This window comes from Callorhinus ursinus, unplaced genomic scaffold, assembly GCF_003265705.2.
Source record: "Callorhinus ursinus isolate GAN/ISIS: 27379988/994484 unplaced genomic scaffold, GSC_fseal_2.0 scaffold41, whole genome shotgun sequence".
Classification (NCBI taxonomy): domain Eukaryota; kingdom Metazoa; phylum Chordata; class Mammalia; order Carnivora; family Otariidae; genus Callorhinus; species Callorhinus ursinus.
The window spans coordinates 11,696,818-11,709,457 of record NW_027397103.1 but is presented as its reverse complement, the minus strand read 5'-3'; the positions used below and the strand labels follow the sequence as shown (position 1 = coordinate 11,709,457).

The window sequence follows — 12,640 nt, the reverse complement described above, 5'->3', positions numbered from 1 at the left end:
CATTAAGACAACTGTTTATAGAATAGACAATCCCTAAAGGAAAGGTTGTTTGGCAGCTAGAACAGAGAAGTTCACACCCTTGAACAGGATACAGATTGCTCTAATATTATTGAGAGGGGTGGTTGGCAGAGAACTTGCTACCTGCGTCACAGTGTCCGTGCTCACGGTCACCACCTTCTACAAATGGCCTTCCTCCCAATGTCCGTGTCCTTCAGAGGTCACTGGGTTCAAAGCCAGCTCCAGGGTGTGAATCTTGTGAGGTTAAGCCAGTCGTGGCTTATTATTCTCCTTGCCAAGACATTGCCGTAGGTATGGAGCTGCGACACAGTTCTGACTAGTACGATGTTAGGGGAAGTCTTCTAGGGACACTTCTCTGAAAATTTCCCAGCAATGCCATTGCTGGGTATATGCCCCCCAAAATTGAAAATCAGTTACTCAAACAAGTGCATGTCTAAGCATGTTCATGGCAACATTATTCACGATAGCCAAAAGGTGGAAATAACCCAAATGTCCATCAACGGTTTGATGGATAAACAAAGGGTGGTGGATCCATACAATAGAATATCATAAAAAGGAATGACAGGCTGTTACAAGCCACATTGTGGATGAACCACGAGGACATTAGACCAAGTGAAAAAAGCCACAGAGAGGGCCTCATATTGTATGATTCCAATTTTATGAAATATCTAGAATACACACATCCTTAGAGACAGAAGCTAGATTAGTGGTTGCCCAGGGATCAGGAAGGGAGGAATGGGGAGTGACTGTTTAAGTGGGAATGGGGGTCTCCTTTGCGGGAGATGAACATATCTGGGACTAGAGAGAGGTGGTGGTTGCACAACATTGTGACTGTAGCAAATGCCACCTTTAAAGAAGGTTAATTTTATGTTGTGTGAATTTCACCTCAATTAAAAAAAAAGGATTTGGGGGGAGAAAAGACTTTTGAAAATTCTTGCCTAGGGATGTAATGCTTGGAGCAGCTGAGCCCTTTTGCATTGTGAGGAGACAAACCAAGGACAAGCCAGAACAGTAGAGAATGGCCAAGTGGAAAAATGGAAAGAATCTGAGCCCTTGATTACATCATTGGCAAGTTGGGGGAACTTGGTCTCTAGACTTCTGACTATGCAAGATATAAATGCCCTCTTTGCTTCCAGCCACATCTAGTTAGGTTTTCTATGACTTGCAGCCAAAGTCAGTATAGACTTCAAGGTTCTGAAAAAGCAAGGCAAAGACATTAATTTTATCCAAATGGGAGCAAGAATCACAAGACTAACAGTGGCCACCTTCACACACTTTATGGGTGCTCTCATGGGAGAGAAAAGATGACATCACGCATTCCTATGGCCAACATGAAAGAAACACACCTCTTCAGCTTGTAGGTAAAGAGCAAATGATGACAAATTCTTGAGAGCAGTTCATCCTCAGGGTTAGGCAGAGAGAGAGTGTGTGTGTGTGTTCCTCAAGATGAATCCCAATCTCATCCTCCCTGTTGTCTCTAGCCAATCTTAGTGTTTCAAGAAAAGGATGGACTAGATTTAGGTGCAATCTTGAAATAATTATAGCTGTCGGCTCTGAGCACAACAGGCGAGATGGAACCACTGGCCACGCTATGGTGTCTGTGCGGCTTCTCTTGGGATTTGAGAGCTTAGCATCTAACACTGACACGTGATCAAGCCTTATCAAAAACTCTGGCTTTCTTTTTCCAATCTATGTGGTGAAGGTGAACACTTCCCTTTTGAAAGACAGGTTGACTTTTCTGCATCACTAGGTTGTGACCTGGGGAAAGCAGTGAGAGTTAAGTAGTCCTGTCTCCACCGTGTTTCCTTCACTTTCCCATGGTTCTAGAAAGTCCTGGCAGCGCCACCTTAGAAGGTTTCTGCTGGACTCCACACATAGAAAGCTTTCAGGAAAAGGATAATGCAGCTGGGTAGGCTTTTATAAGGGCATTTGAGGGCTAATATTAGGGATTAGTACTTAAGGTGGTGTTGGATTTGATCTGGCTCTTCTATAGTTCTTGGCACCTAGTCCTAAATCATTGTGTAATGTGTAAACTATGAAAATAAATGACTTAAGTTGCCTACCTTAAAAACCTGTTTCACAGCTGATGGATTAAAGGAAATAGGTCCTTTGCCTATGCTGATTTGTCTATAAAGTTTGCAGGGAAATAGCCATGATGAAAAATGAATTAAGTTTTATCCCTCCGAGAATATTTGAAAGGGATGCGGCATTACATTTCTCCGTTTTCACACCGTGATTTTTTTTTTTTTAATTCAGCTAGGAATTCAGAGAGTCAATGGGTCTTGTCTATAAAGAGGTTGAGTTGTTGATTCAAGAAGTCTTCAATCGCCTGGAATGTGAGGTATTTACAAAACAATGGGTAAGTGTGCTAAAATAAAAGGAAACAAAACACAAAATCTTGCTGACCTTCAGAGGACCGCCCGCAGGAGGTCACTGAGTTCTTGGAGCTAAATCTAGACCATTGGCGACGTCCTGGGGGGTTTGCCTGGGAGCCAGCTTCAAAGAAAGGAAAGGGATAGAGAAATAAAAAAGATTGTTCTTTGAGAATTGTCCTGGTTACTCTTACCCACTTTTGAAACCTGTTGATTCCTTAGCTTTCCTAGAGATTTGGTAGTGGGGTAATTAAAATGCACATGACATTGGTTCCCAGGGCAAAAATGACAGGACCCAGAGCAGAGGGCTAGGTTCTGTTTTAAAAAAACCTGAAACACTGAAATCTGTAATCATTAAGGAGGAAAATGCTAAAGAAACATGCATGGTTTATTCATTAGAATCAGGGATGAAAATAAGTAAAGATAGAATCATAAAAATCCAAAGAAAGGAGGTTATGATTACCTTTCAAAAGAATAGGGTTCCTGGGGCGCCCGGGTAGCCCAGTCGATTAAGCGTCTGCCTTCAGGTCAGGTCATGATCCCAGGAGTCCAGTGTCGGTCTCCCTGCTCCGCAGTGAGTCGGCTTCTCTTCCTCTCCCTCTGCTCCCCCCCGACCTCGTGCGTGCGCGCGTGTGTGTGTGTGCGCGCGCGCGCGCACGCATGTGTGCACCCACACTGTCTCAAATAAATAAATCTTTAAAAAAAGAATATGGTTCCTGATGTGAGGAACAAAGGCAAAAACCTGCAACCCGCTGACAAATACTTGAGGCAGGCAGAGTAGGACTTGACCTCCAGGAATTCCCAACTGTCTTAATATTAATGCCTTGCTAGAAGGAGAAGGACCTTAGCTTAACAATAACTAGGCCTCCGGAATCCTGTGCGTCTTCTTTAACGTATGAAAGTCCTTTTGGAGACGTCCTTTGTCTTTACCTCCCCCAACTCCAGAGTACATAATCAGTTACTCCTCACTAGCCCACAGGTGCTGTCCCCGGGCTTTAATAAAAACCTTTTTGCACCGAAAACAGCTCAAGAATTCTTTCTTGGCCGTCGGCTCTGAACCCCAACATTTCCCATCAGTTCCTGTAGTGTTCAGCCCTAAAAAGGAAGGAGACTCTGACACCTGCTACAACGTGGATGAACCTGGAGGACATTGTGCTGAGGGAAATAAGCCAGTCACAAAAGGACATGTACTGCATGATTTTACACATAGGAAGTGCATTGTGTAGGGGCGCCTGGGGGGCCCAGTAGGTTGGGCGACTGCCTTCGGCTCAGGTCACGATCCTGGGGTCCCGGGATCGAGCCCCGCGTCGGGCTCCCTGTTCAGCGGGGAGTCTGCTTCTCCCTCTGACCCTCCCCCGTCTCATGCTCTCTCTCTCTCATTCTCTCTCTCAAATATATAAATAAAATCTAAAAAAAAAGAAGTACATTGTGTAGTCAAATTCACTGAGACAGAGAGCAGAATGACGGTTCCTGATGTGAAATGTTGAGGTTCGGGAGTGAATGGTCAAGAAAGAATTCCTGAGACGTCTTCGGTGCAAAAAAGCAGCACGGGGACAGGACTCGTGGGCAGAAGAGCTGCCCCGGGGTTGGGAGGGGTGACTGATTTAGTGGGGCTTAGGGAGAGCCCAAGTCTCTAAGGAATTTGGAAGCAAGATTTCCAGGACCTGGAGGAGTCATTCACTACTGTCTACTAAAACCTTAGGAGACCCTTCAGATGTTTAGGTGGCCATACGCTTGGGGAATGATTGTCAACGTATAGCTTGGGGGTCGGGATAAAAGGAGGTTCCAGAGGGATTTTTATACGTTGAAGAAAACTTGCAGGATCCTGGAGGTCAGGCTAATGCCATACTAAGGTTCCTTTTTGCCCTTAGCAAAGTATTAACATCGAGGCAGTTGAAGTCCTGGAGGATGGTCACTCTGCCTGTCCCAAGTATCTGTCAATGGGCCACAGGTTATAAGTGATGTGGTTTTGGAGTATAGGTGAGGTGTAGGGGGGTGGGGTCCGGAGCCGACGGCCAAGAAAGAATTCTTGAGACGTCTTTGGTGCAAAATGGTGGTTTTATTAAAGCCCGGGGACAGAACCCGTGGGCAGACAGAGCTGCTGCCCCGGGATTGTGAGGGGCGAGTGATCATATACTTGAGAGTTGGGGGAGGTAAGGAAAAGGGAGGTTTTCAAAAGAACTTTCATATGTTAAGGACTCACAGGATACTGGAGGCCTTGCCATTGTCAAGTTTAAGGTTGCTTTCCCCTCTAACAAGACATTAAGATAGCTGGGAGTTTCCTGGAACCTGTCACACAGGTCCTACCTGGCAGTGTGGGGATGGGGGTTGCAGGTGTCAGCTTGTGCTTTGTCCTCAGCTTGCCTTCCGCTCCCTCATCACAGAGACCGAAGTGGACTTTGAGGAGCTTGTAGTGGGTCGAACAACGTCCACTCCAAGATTCACGACCACATGGAATGTGACCCTATTTGGAAATTGTGTCTTCGAAGATGTAATTTAGGGTAAAGATTAAGATGAGATCCAACGACAAGTGTCCTTATAAGAGACAGAAAAGGACATTCAGAGACACACAATGGAAGCCACGTGATGATGGAGGCAGAGACTGCAATAAAGAGGACACAAGCCAAGGACACCTAGAGCCACCGGAAGCCAGAAGAGACAAGGCAGGATTTTCCCTTAGAGCCTTTGGAGGGATCATGGCCCTGCCAACGCCTTGGTTTTGGACTTCTGGCCCCCAGAACTGTGAGAGAATAAATTCCTGTTTTGTTTGTTTAAGTTGGCTCAATGCCCAACGTGGAGCTCGAACTCACAACCCCCAAGATCAAGAGTTGCGCCCTCTACGGACTGAGCCAGCAGGGCGCCCCAAATTCCCGCTGCTTTAAGGCTCTCGATTCATGGTAATTTGTTATAGCCACCTTGGGAAGTAAGAGACATTCGGGGCAAACGGGAGAAAGTGAATTTTCGACAACTGCGTTTCAAGAGACCTAACACAGGAGGCCAACAGAAAACTCGGTGAAGACTATGGCTTGGTTTCGTCCTTCCGGGTCTTTCTTCCTTCACACTTAAGATCTCTTCATCTCCCTTATGACCCTCACCATTTACCTTTTCTTTCCATCCTCACTGTCAGTGTCTCTTTTCCACCTCTAAGCCCAGAAGTAAAAATGAAAATCTAGAAAAGTCCCACCAGCAATCCAGATGAACACAAAAGCATGTAACTTCCTGAGAAAAGGTGACCCGTTAATCCATGACTATACAGAATTCTTACTTCCACATGGCAAACTTATGAATGATTGAACTCAATGTTGAAGACTGTGCTTGGTTAGGAGTGTTTTAAATTTTTAAAAATTTTTTATTTTTAAAAAGATTTATTTATTTATTTATTTGAGAGCGAGAGCCCGGGAGCAAGGGGAGGAGCAGAGGGAGAAAGAATCTCAAGCAGACTCCCCGCTGAGCAAGGAGCCAGATGTGGGGCTCCATCTCACAACCTCAAGATCACGACCTGAGCCAAAACCAGGAGTCGGATGCTTAACTAATTGAGCCACCCAGGTGCCCCTTCATTTTTATTTTTTTTTAATGTTTTTAATTTAAGTAATCTCTATACCCAATGTGGGGCTTGAACTCATGACCCTGAGATCAACAGTTGCTTGACCTTCTGACTGAGCCAGCCAGGTGCCCCAAGAGTCTTTTTTAAAAAAGAGGGTGAGAGGGATGCCTGGGTGGCTCAGTTGATTAAGCATCCAACTCTTGATTTCGGCTCAGATCATGATCTCAGGGTCAATGAGATGGAGCCCTGTGTCTGGCTCCGAGCTGAGCTTGAGTGAGCTTGAAATTCTCTGTCCCCCTCATCCTGTGCTCCTCCCCCTGCTCATGCTTTCTCTAAAAATAAATAAAATCTTTAAAAAAATAATAATCTTGGGGGCCGCCTAGGTGGCTCAGTTGGTTGGGTGTCTGACTCTTGATTTCGGCTCAGGTCATGATCTCAGGGTCATAAGATCGAGCTCCACATTGGGTCTGTGCTGGGCATGGAGTCTGCTTAAGATACTCTCTCTCTAAAATAAATATTATTTTTCTTAAGATTTTATTTATTTGACAGATAGAGAGAGAGAGAGAGGAAGCACAAGCAGGGGGAGTGGGAGAGGGAGAAGCAGGCTCCCCACTGAGCAGGGAGCCCGACATGGGGCTCAATACCAGGACCCTGGGACCATGACCTGAGCCAAAGGCAGACGCTTAACCAACTGAGCCACCCAGATGCCCCATGATCATTGAGTCTTATCTGGTATCTTAGCTAAGTCTGGGTATACATATTGGAAAAAAAGTTGAAACTTTCTAAAAGTACCAAGATGTTTCAAAAGCTATTGGATACAGTGATTTTTTTCATAATAGCCAAAAGGTGGAAACAACCCAAATGTGCATCAATGGATGAATGGACAAACAAAATATGGTCCATCCATAATATAGAATATTATTCTACCATAAAAAGGAATGAAGCTGTGACACATGCTCCATGATGAACTTTGGAAGCAGCATGCGAAGTGAAAGAAGCCAGGCACAAAAAGACACAAATTGTATGACTCTATTTATAGGAAATGTGCAGAATAGGTAAATCCATAGAGATGGTGGTTGCTTTGGAGAAGGCTAGGGTTGGAAGGGGGTAAGTATGGGGCTAGCAGCTAAAGGATATAGAGTTTCTTTTAGAGGTAATGTAAATATTCTAAGATTGACTGTGATGATGGTTATATCCGTGAAACATTGAGCTGTACACTTTAAATGGGTGAATTGTATGGTACCTGAACTATATCTCAATAAAGCTTTTTAAAAAAAAACGGTAAGAGTAGTTATCCAGGGAAAGTCAGTTTAGAGGTCACATTCTTGAGTCCTATGAACGTTGGAAGGAGAGGATTGCTCTAGAAATTTGTTTTCCCTTTAGAAAATATTCAGCTTTGGTTGGGTCTAGAAGCACATGCTCTTGTTTTCTGGTTGTTTTCAAACATGTAAAGAACGCCAGACACCACCACCACCACTTTGTCTTTCTCTAATGCTTCGTAGAGTTTATGGTAAGACTTAGCTGTTTTGAGTTAACATTTAGACTCATTTCGAGGGATCCAATGTGTTAACATAAAACTGCAAACAGGTTCCAAATCCCTGGGCCCCAGAAGACACAGTAGAAAGAACACTGATTATCCTACATTTTTCCAGGCCAGGATTTCTATCCAGAAGGGAGGGGAGGGAGAGCACTCCACTAACAAAATTCTCTACTCCAAGTAGTCAAAGCAATGAAAATTTAGCCACCTCGTTCAAAGCAAGAGATGAAAGTCTGGGCATGAGTCATGAGAATATAGTAGTGCCTTTTACTTATTTAGTTGTTGCTAACTTCCCCCTTTCTGTATAATAAGGTGCTATCACATGTTCATGTTAATAAGTTAGCTACCCATTTTCAGGGTAAAATACTTTCAAGGAAGGAATTTTACCCTGAAAATGGGTAGCTAATTTATTTCATACATATTTATTAAGTCTATTATATGAGACTCTGTTTTAGAGTTTGGGGACGACATGATGAGTAGTCAATAAACCCGTCAACTATGATAACTTTGGATTGCTTTAAGAAGAAAGTAAATATGTTAACGCCATAGCAAGTGACTAGGGTCGGGGGGGCAACTTTGGTTGGGCTGGTGGGGAAGGCGAGTCAAAGGAGAAAGTGGTAGACATTCAGGCTTTTAGAAAGGTAGGTGGGGCTGAATCGTGCAGGACCTTCTAAGCCACTGTATGAATGGCAGGGAGCACTGAGCTGTAACTGAAACCCAGCTTTCTTCCTTTCTTTTTTTGTTTTTAAGATTTTATTTATTTGAGAGAGAGAGAGAGAGAAAGAGCGTTTGCGAATACCAGTGGGGAGAGTGGCTGAGGGAGAGGGACAAGTAGACTCTCTGCTGAGTGAGGAGCCCCATGCTGGGCTCAATCCCAGGACCCTGAGATCATAACCTGAGCTTAAGTCAGATGCTTAACCAATTGAGCCACCCAGGTGCCCCTGAAATCCAGCTTTTAATCCAGTGCATTATACAGATGTGACCGTTTCCAGGGAGTGCCTTTTTGCACTAGATCTACCAAGAGGAGAGCCTTTTATTTATTTATTTGTTTTTAATGTAGGCTCCACACCCAGTGTGGAGCCCATGGCAGGGCTTGAACTCACAACTCTGAGATCAAGACCTGAGCTGATATCAAGAGTTAGATGCTTAACCGACTGAGCTACCCAGGCACCCCTGAGGAAAGCCTTTTTATAACTCATCTTCCTAAAGTGGATTCTGTTTCTAATTTGAACAAAGGTGCCTGTGTGCCTCAGTTGGCAACTTGGGTCTTGTACTAAGTGAAATGCGGAGCCAGTAAAAGTGTGATGCGGGCACAGACGAGATCTTGTTTGTTTTAAGGATAAACAGCATGGAGAATGGCTGTATGGAGACAAGAGTAGAAAATAATCAAGGCTAATTAAAATATAATAAATAGAACAACAAGGACCCTGCCTAACTGTATTTTTGAACTTCAAATGAACTGAAAATAAATTTTAAATTTATATTTCAAAAAATTACTTCCATGGTGTACCTAAAGCTCACCCTTTGCTGATCAGAACTTTATTGGAAACACTGAAACCAGTGTTAAGATTGGGAAAGAATCATGCAACTTAGCTTGAGTCCATCAGGCGTGCAGAGTCATTTCCCATTTGTTACCTTCTGGTGCCACCACTTGACCCCTTCCATTCCTTGCACATTTATGCCCAAGAAGACAATTCCAGGCTCTGTTTTCAAAAGCAGTCAGATAGTTTTCGTAAGGTTCCATCACATAAATATCAAAGAAATACAGACATAAATAGTGAGATACCATTTTCACCTATCATACTAGCAAAAGGTTTTTAAATGTCAGACTGGTCCATGTTAGGGAGAAGAGGTAAAGCAGACATGCTTCTTGCTGGTGAGAACGGGCATTTGTGGAGATCTTTTGGAACATAGGGAGTCTGGCAAGGTGCATCTAGGGCTTTTAAGATGTTCTTCATTTCCTTTCATCTGGTCAATCTGTTCCCGCGAATCCATCTTAAGGATGTAATCCCAAATAAGGAAAAAGCTTTGTGAAAAATATTGGTGTAGTCTGAATGTCCAGAACAGAACAAGTGGAGGATCATTTAAATCTCCTTAGGAGGTTTTACAAATGCAGGAACTAAGGCTTTGAGAAGTTATAGAACTTGTCCAGGATCGTTAGGCAGCTAGTATGGGAAAGAGCCAGGATTCAAATCCAGACTAGTTTTACCCCCAAACCCAAGTTTTTAATCACAATGCTACACTGAGTTTTCTGTATAGAAATAATGTTTTTGTCAACGGGAAAAACAAAGGAAAGCTCATTCTATGTATAAAATTCAACTTATTCAAGTTATACACCCGTCTAGAAAAAGACTACAAAGACGGAGTAAGAGGTGCGGTGGTTTCTGCGCGGGGTGGTGGCTGCGGGCTTTCAGCTCCACACTGCCCCCCCAGGCCAGCCTGCGTACTGCTGCCGCTGACGGCCGGCGACCCGCTGCCGAACAGGTTCCGGTTTGGTTCTGTCATTCTTGGCATTGGCACGAGAATTAGAAGGTTGGAAAAAGCAAAGACTTGCTTCTTTTCTCTTCTGGTGGTGGCCTGACAGTGGCTCCCCCAGCTCAGTGTTGCAAAGGCGGGGAGGGGAGCCAACCCAGGGGCGGCAGCCTCCAGATCTCAGCTAACAGCCCCTTCCCCTCTGCCTCTCTAGCCCAACCCCTCTCCACCCATCTCCCCGTTGCTTTTCAGTCCTTTTAACACCTTTGCAACCAATTCCTGGCATCCAATCCTTCTCTGCCTGAAATAGCTAGAGTGGTTTCTATTTTTCAGGCTGGCCACTGATACGGTCTGCTGCAAAACTTAGATACATATTTACTAGAATTACATTAAAAATATTGACATTATTCTTATTTGTATATGAAGATACAGGATATAAGTAGTTTTTTATCTTGTGGAGGGAGCAAGATAAACTTTTTGCATTTAGTTTCCTTCATATGGGGTGCAAAAGATCAATAGTCTCCATAAGTTATACAAGTGACTGGTAAATAAAAGGTTTATTAATTCAAGACATGAGTTCTTTATAGGATAATCATACTGCTATGAAGCACCTTAGTTGTTACTTGCTGGTTAACATTTGACAAGTTATAATATATCAATTGTACAATTTTAAAACTGTAATAAATATGATTAGTTAATAGTAGACTCCAAGCTTCCCTTTGTTCTTAAAAAAGGTTGGATGATCCACTATGATCCACTAAGGAACATCTAAATGGGAAGAAACACAGAAGCATTTTTATTAGTGTCATTTAGTTTTTTCAATAGAAAACGGTCTGATAAACTATAAAACTGAGGGCTTAACTGTATTGCTAAACATCTACATATAAAATTATTTGACATTTAGATAAATAGGACTAGAGAAAAACAGATACATTTTAAGGGCCACAAATTTGTCTCCTGAATCAATAATCTCCCTTTTAAAAAAAAGTAATCTTATGCCATTGAACACAACAGACTGGAAGTGAACAAGGGAAGTTATTAATTAAAGTTAAAACGTACGCTTATTTTAACATGCTTGATCTGGACCAAAGGAGGGGGGGAGAAAAAACCCACAATAATTTAATTAGGTTTACTAAACTACCAAAACATGATCAAAGTAAAAAATTTTAGGGGTGCCTGGCTGGCTCAGTTAGTGGAGCATGTGACTCTTGGGTCTCAGGGCTGTGAGTTTGAGCCCCACGCTGAGCATAGAGATTACTTAAAAAAAAAAAATGAAATATTGGGACGCCTGGGTGGCTCAGTTGGTTAGGCATCTGCCTTTGGCTCAGGTCATGGTCCCAGGGTCCTGGGATCGAGTCCTGCATTGGGCTCTTTGCTCGGTGGGGAGTCTGCTTCTCTCTCTGCCTGCTGCTCCCCCTCCTCATGCTCTCTTGCTCTCTGTGACAAATAAAAAAATTTTTTTAAAGGTTTTATTTATTTATTTGAGAGAGAGAGAGAGAGAGCGCGTAAGCAGAGAGAGTGGGAGGCAAGGGAGAGGGAGAAACAGGCTCCCCAGGGAGCAGGGAGCCCGATGCAGGGCTCGACCCCAGGACCCCGGGATCATGACCCGAGCCGAAGGCAGATGCCCAATGACTGAGCCACCCAGGTGCCCTATTTTTTTTTTCAAATAAATAAAATAAAAAAAATAGGATTTTTTTTTAATAAAGATTTTATTTATTTATTTGTCAGAGAGAGACACAGCGAGAGAGCACAAGCAGGGGGAGCAGCAGAGGGAGAGGGAGAAGCAGACTCCCCACTGAGCAGGAAGCCTGATGTGGGGCTCAATCCCAGGACCCTGGGATCATGACCTGAGCCGAAGGCAGATGCTTAACTGACTGTGCCACCCAGGTGCCCTCCCACCAAAAAATATAATCTTAAAAAAAAAAAAAAGTAAAAAATTTTACCTTATATTTAAGTTAAGGATAGGAGCAAGAACAATTTATATGCATATTTTACACTTGAAAACATTTGGAAGGATGCATACTAAATCCTATTAACAGTGATCCTATTTCTGGGTAGTGAGATTTCAAGAGATTAGGGATTGTTTTGTTTTTGGCTCTTGCAGAATTTTTTTTTTTTTAAAGACTTTTTATTTGTCAGAGAAAGAGAGCACAAGCAGTGGGAATGGCAGGCAGAGGGAGAAGCAGACTCCCTGCTAAGAAAGAAGCCCGATGCAGGACTCAATCCCAGAACCCTGGGATCACACCTGAGCTGAAGGCAGATGCTTAACTGACTGAGCCACCCAGGTGTCCCTCAAATTTTTTTTTCTATAGTGAACATATGTTTTTGGTAATTAAAAAGGAGAAGAATTAAAAGCAATTAATGCCCAAGCACAACACTAATCAATGCTTTTTGAAATTTAGTTTTCCATTTGCTTCAATATGAAAAATAAGACTTTATGAGGAATTGTAATGCTGGAAAACACCCAAGAGACCATGTGGTCCAGATCCAAAAACTAAACCCCGCATAGGCTCAGCGACTGGCCCGAGGCCACACTGCCCAGAGAGCAGAATCATGGCCTCTTTGATTTCTGGTCTAGGACCCCCTTACACAAAAAGCAAAATACAAAAATATACACAGTTACACATAAAAATACATTTATCTCCACAACACCAGAACAAGTTGGTTCAATGTCAAGACCCTAAAAATATAAATGGT

General features: G+C 43.3%; 1 protein-coding gene across 3 annotated transcripts in view; it reads right to left on the bottom strand.

Annotated features, from left to right (window-relative positions):
• Positions 1 to 10,481: 10,481 nt before the first annotated feature.
• KNTC1 (kinetochore associated 1) overlaps positions 10,482 to 12,640 on the bottom strand; it is a 75,607-nt gene continuing 73,448 nt past the window's right edge. For all 3 annotated transcript variants that reach the window (XM_073881233.1, XM_025889645.2, XM_073881234.1), the window contains exon 64: positions 10,482 to 10,711. In XM_073881233.1, the coding sequence (XP_073737334.1) occupies positions 10,691 to 10,711 (21 nt within the window). In that variant the 3' untranslated portion in view covers positions 10,482 to 10,690. The remainder of the gene's footprint in view (positions 10,712 to 12,640) is intronic.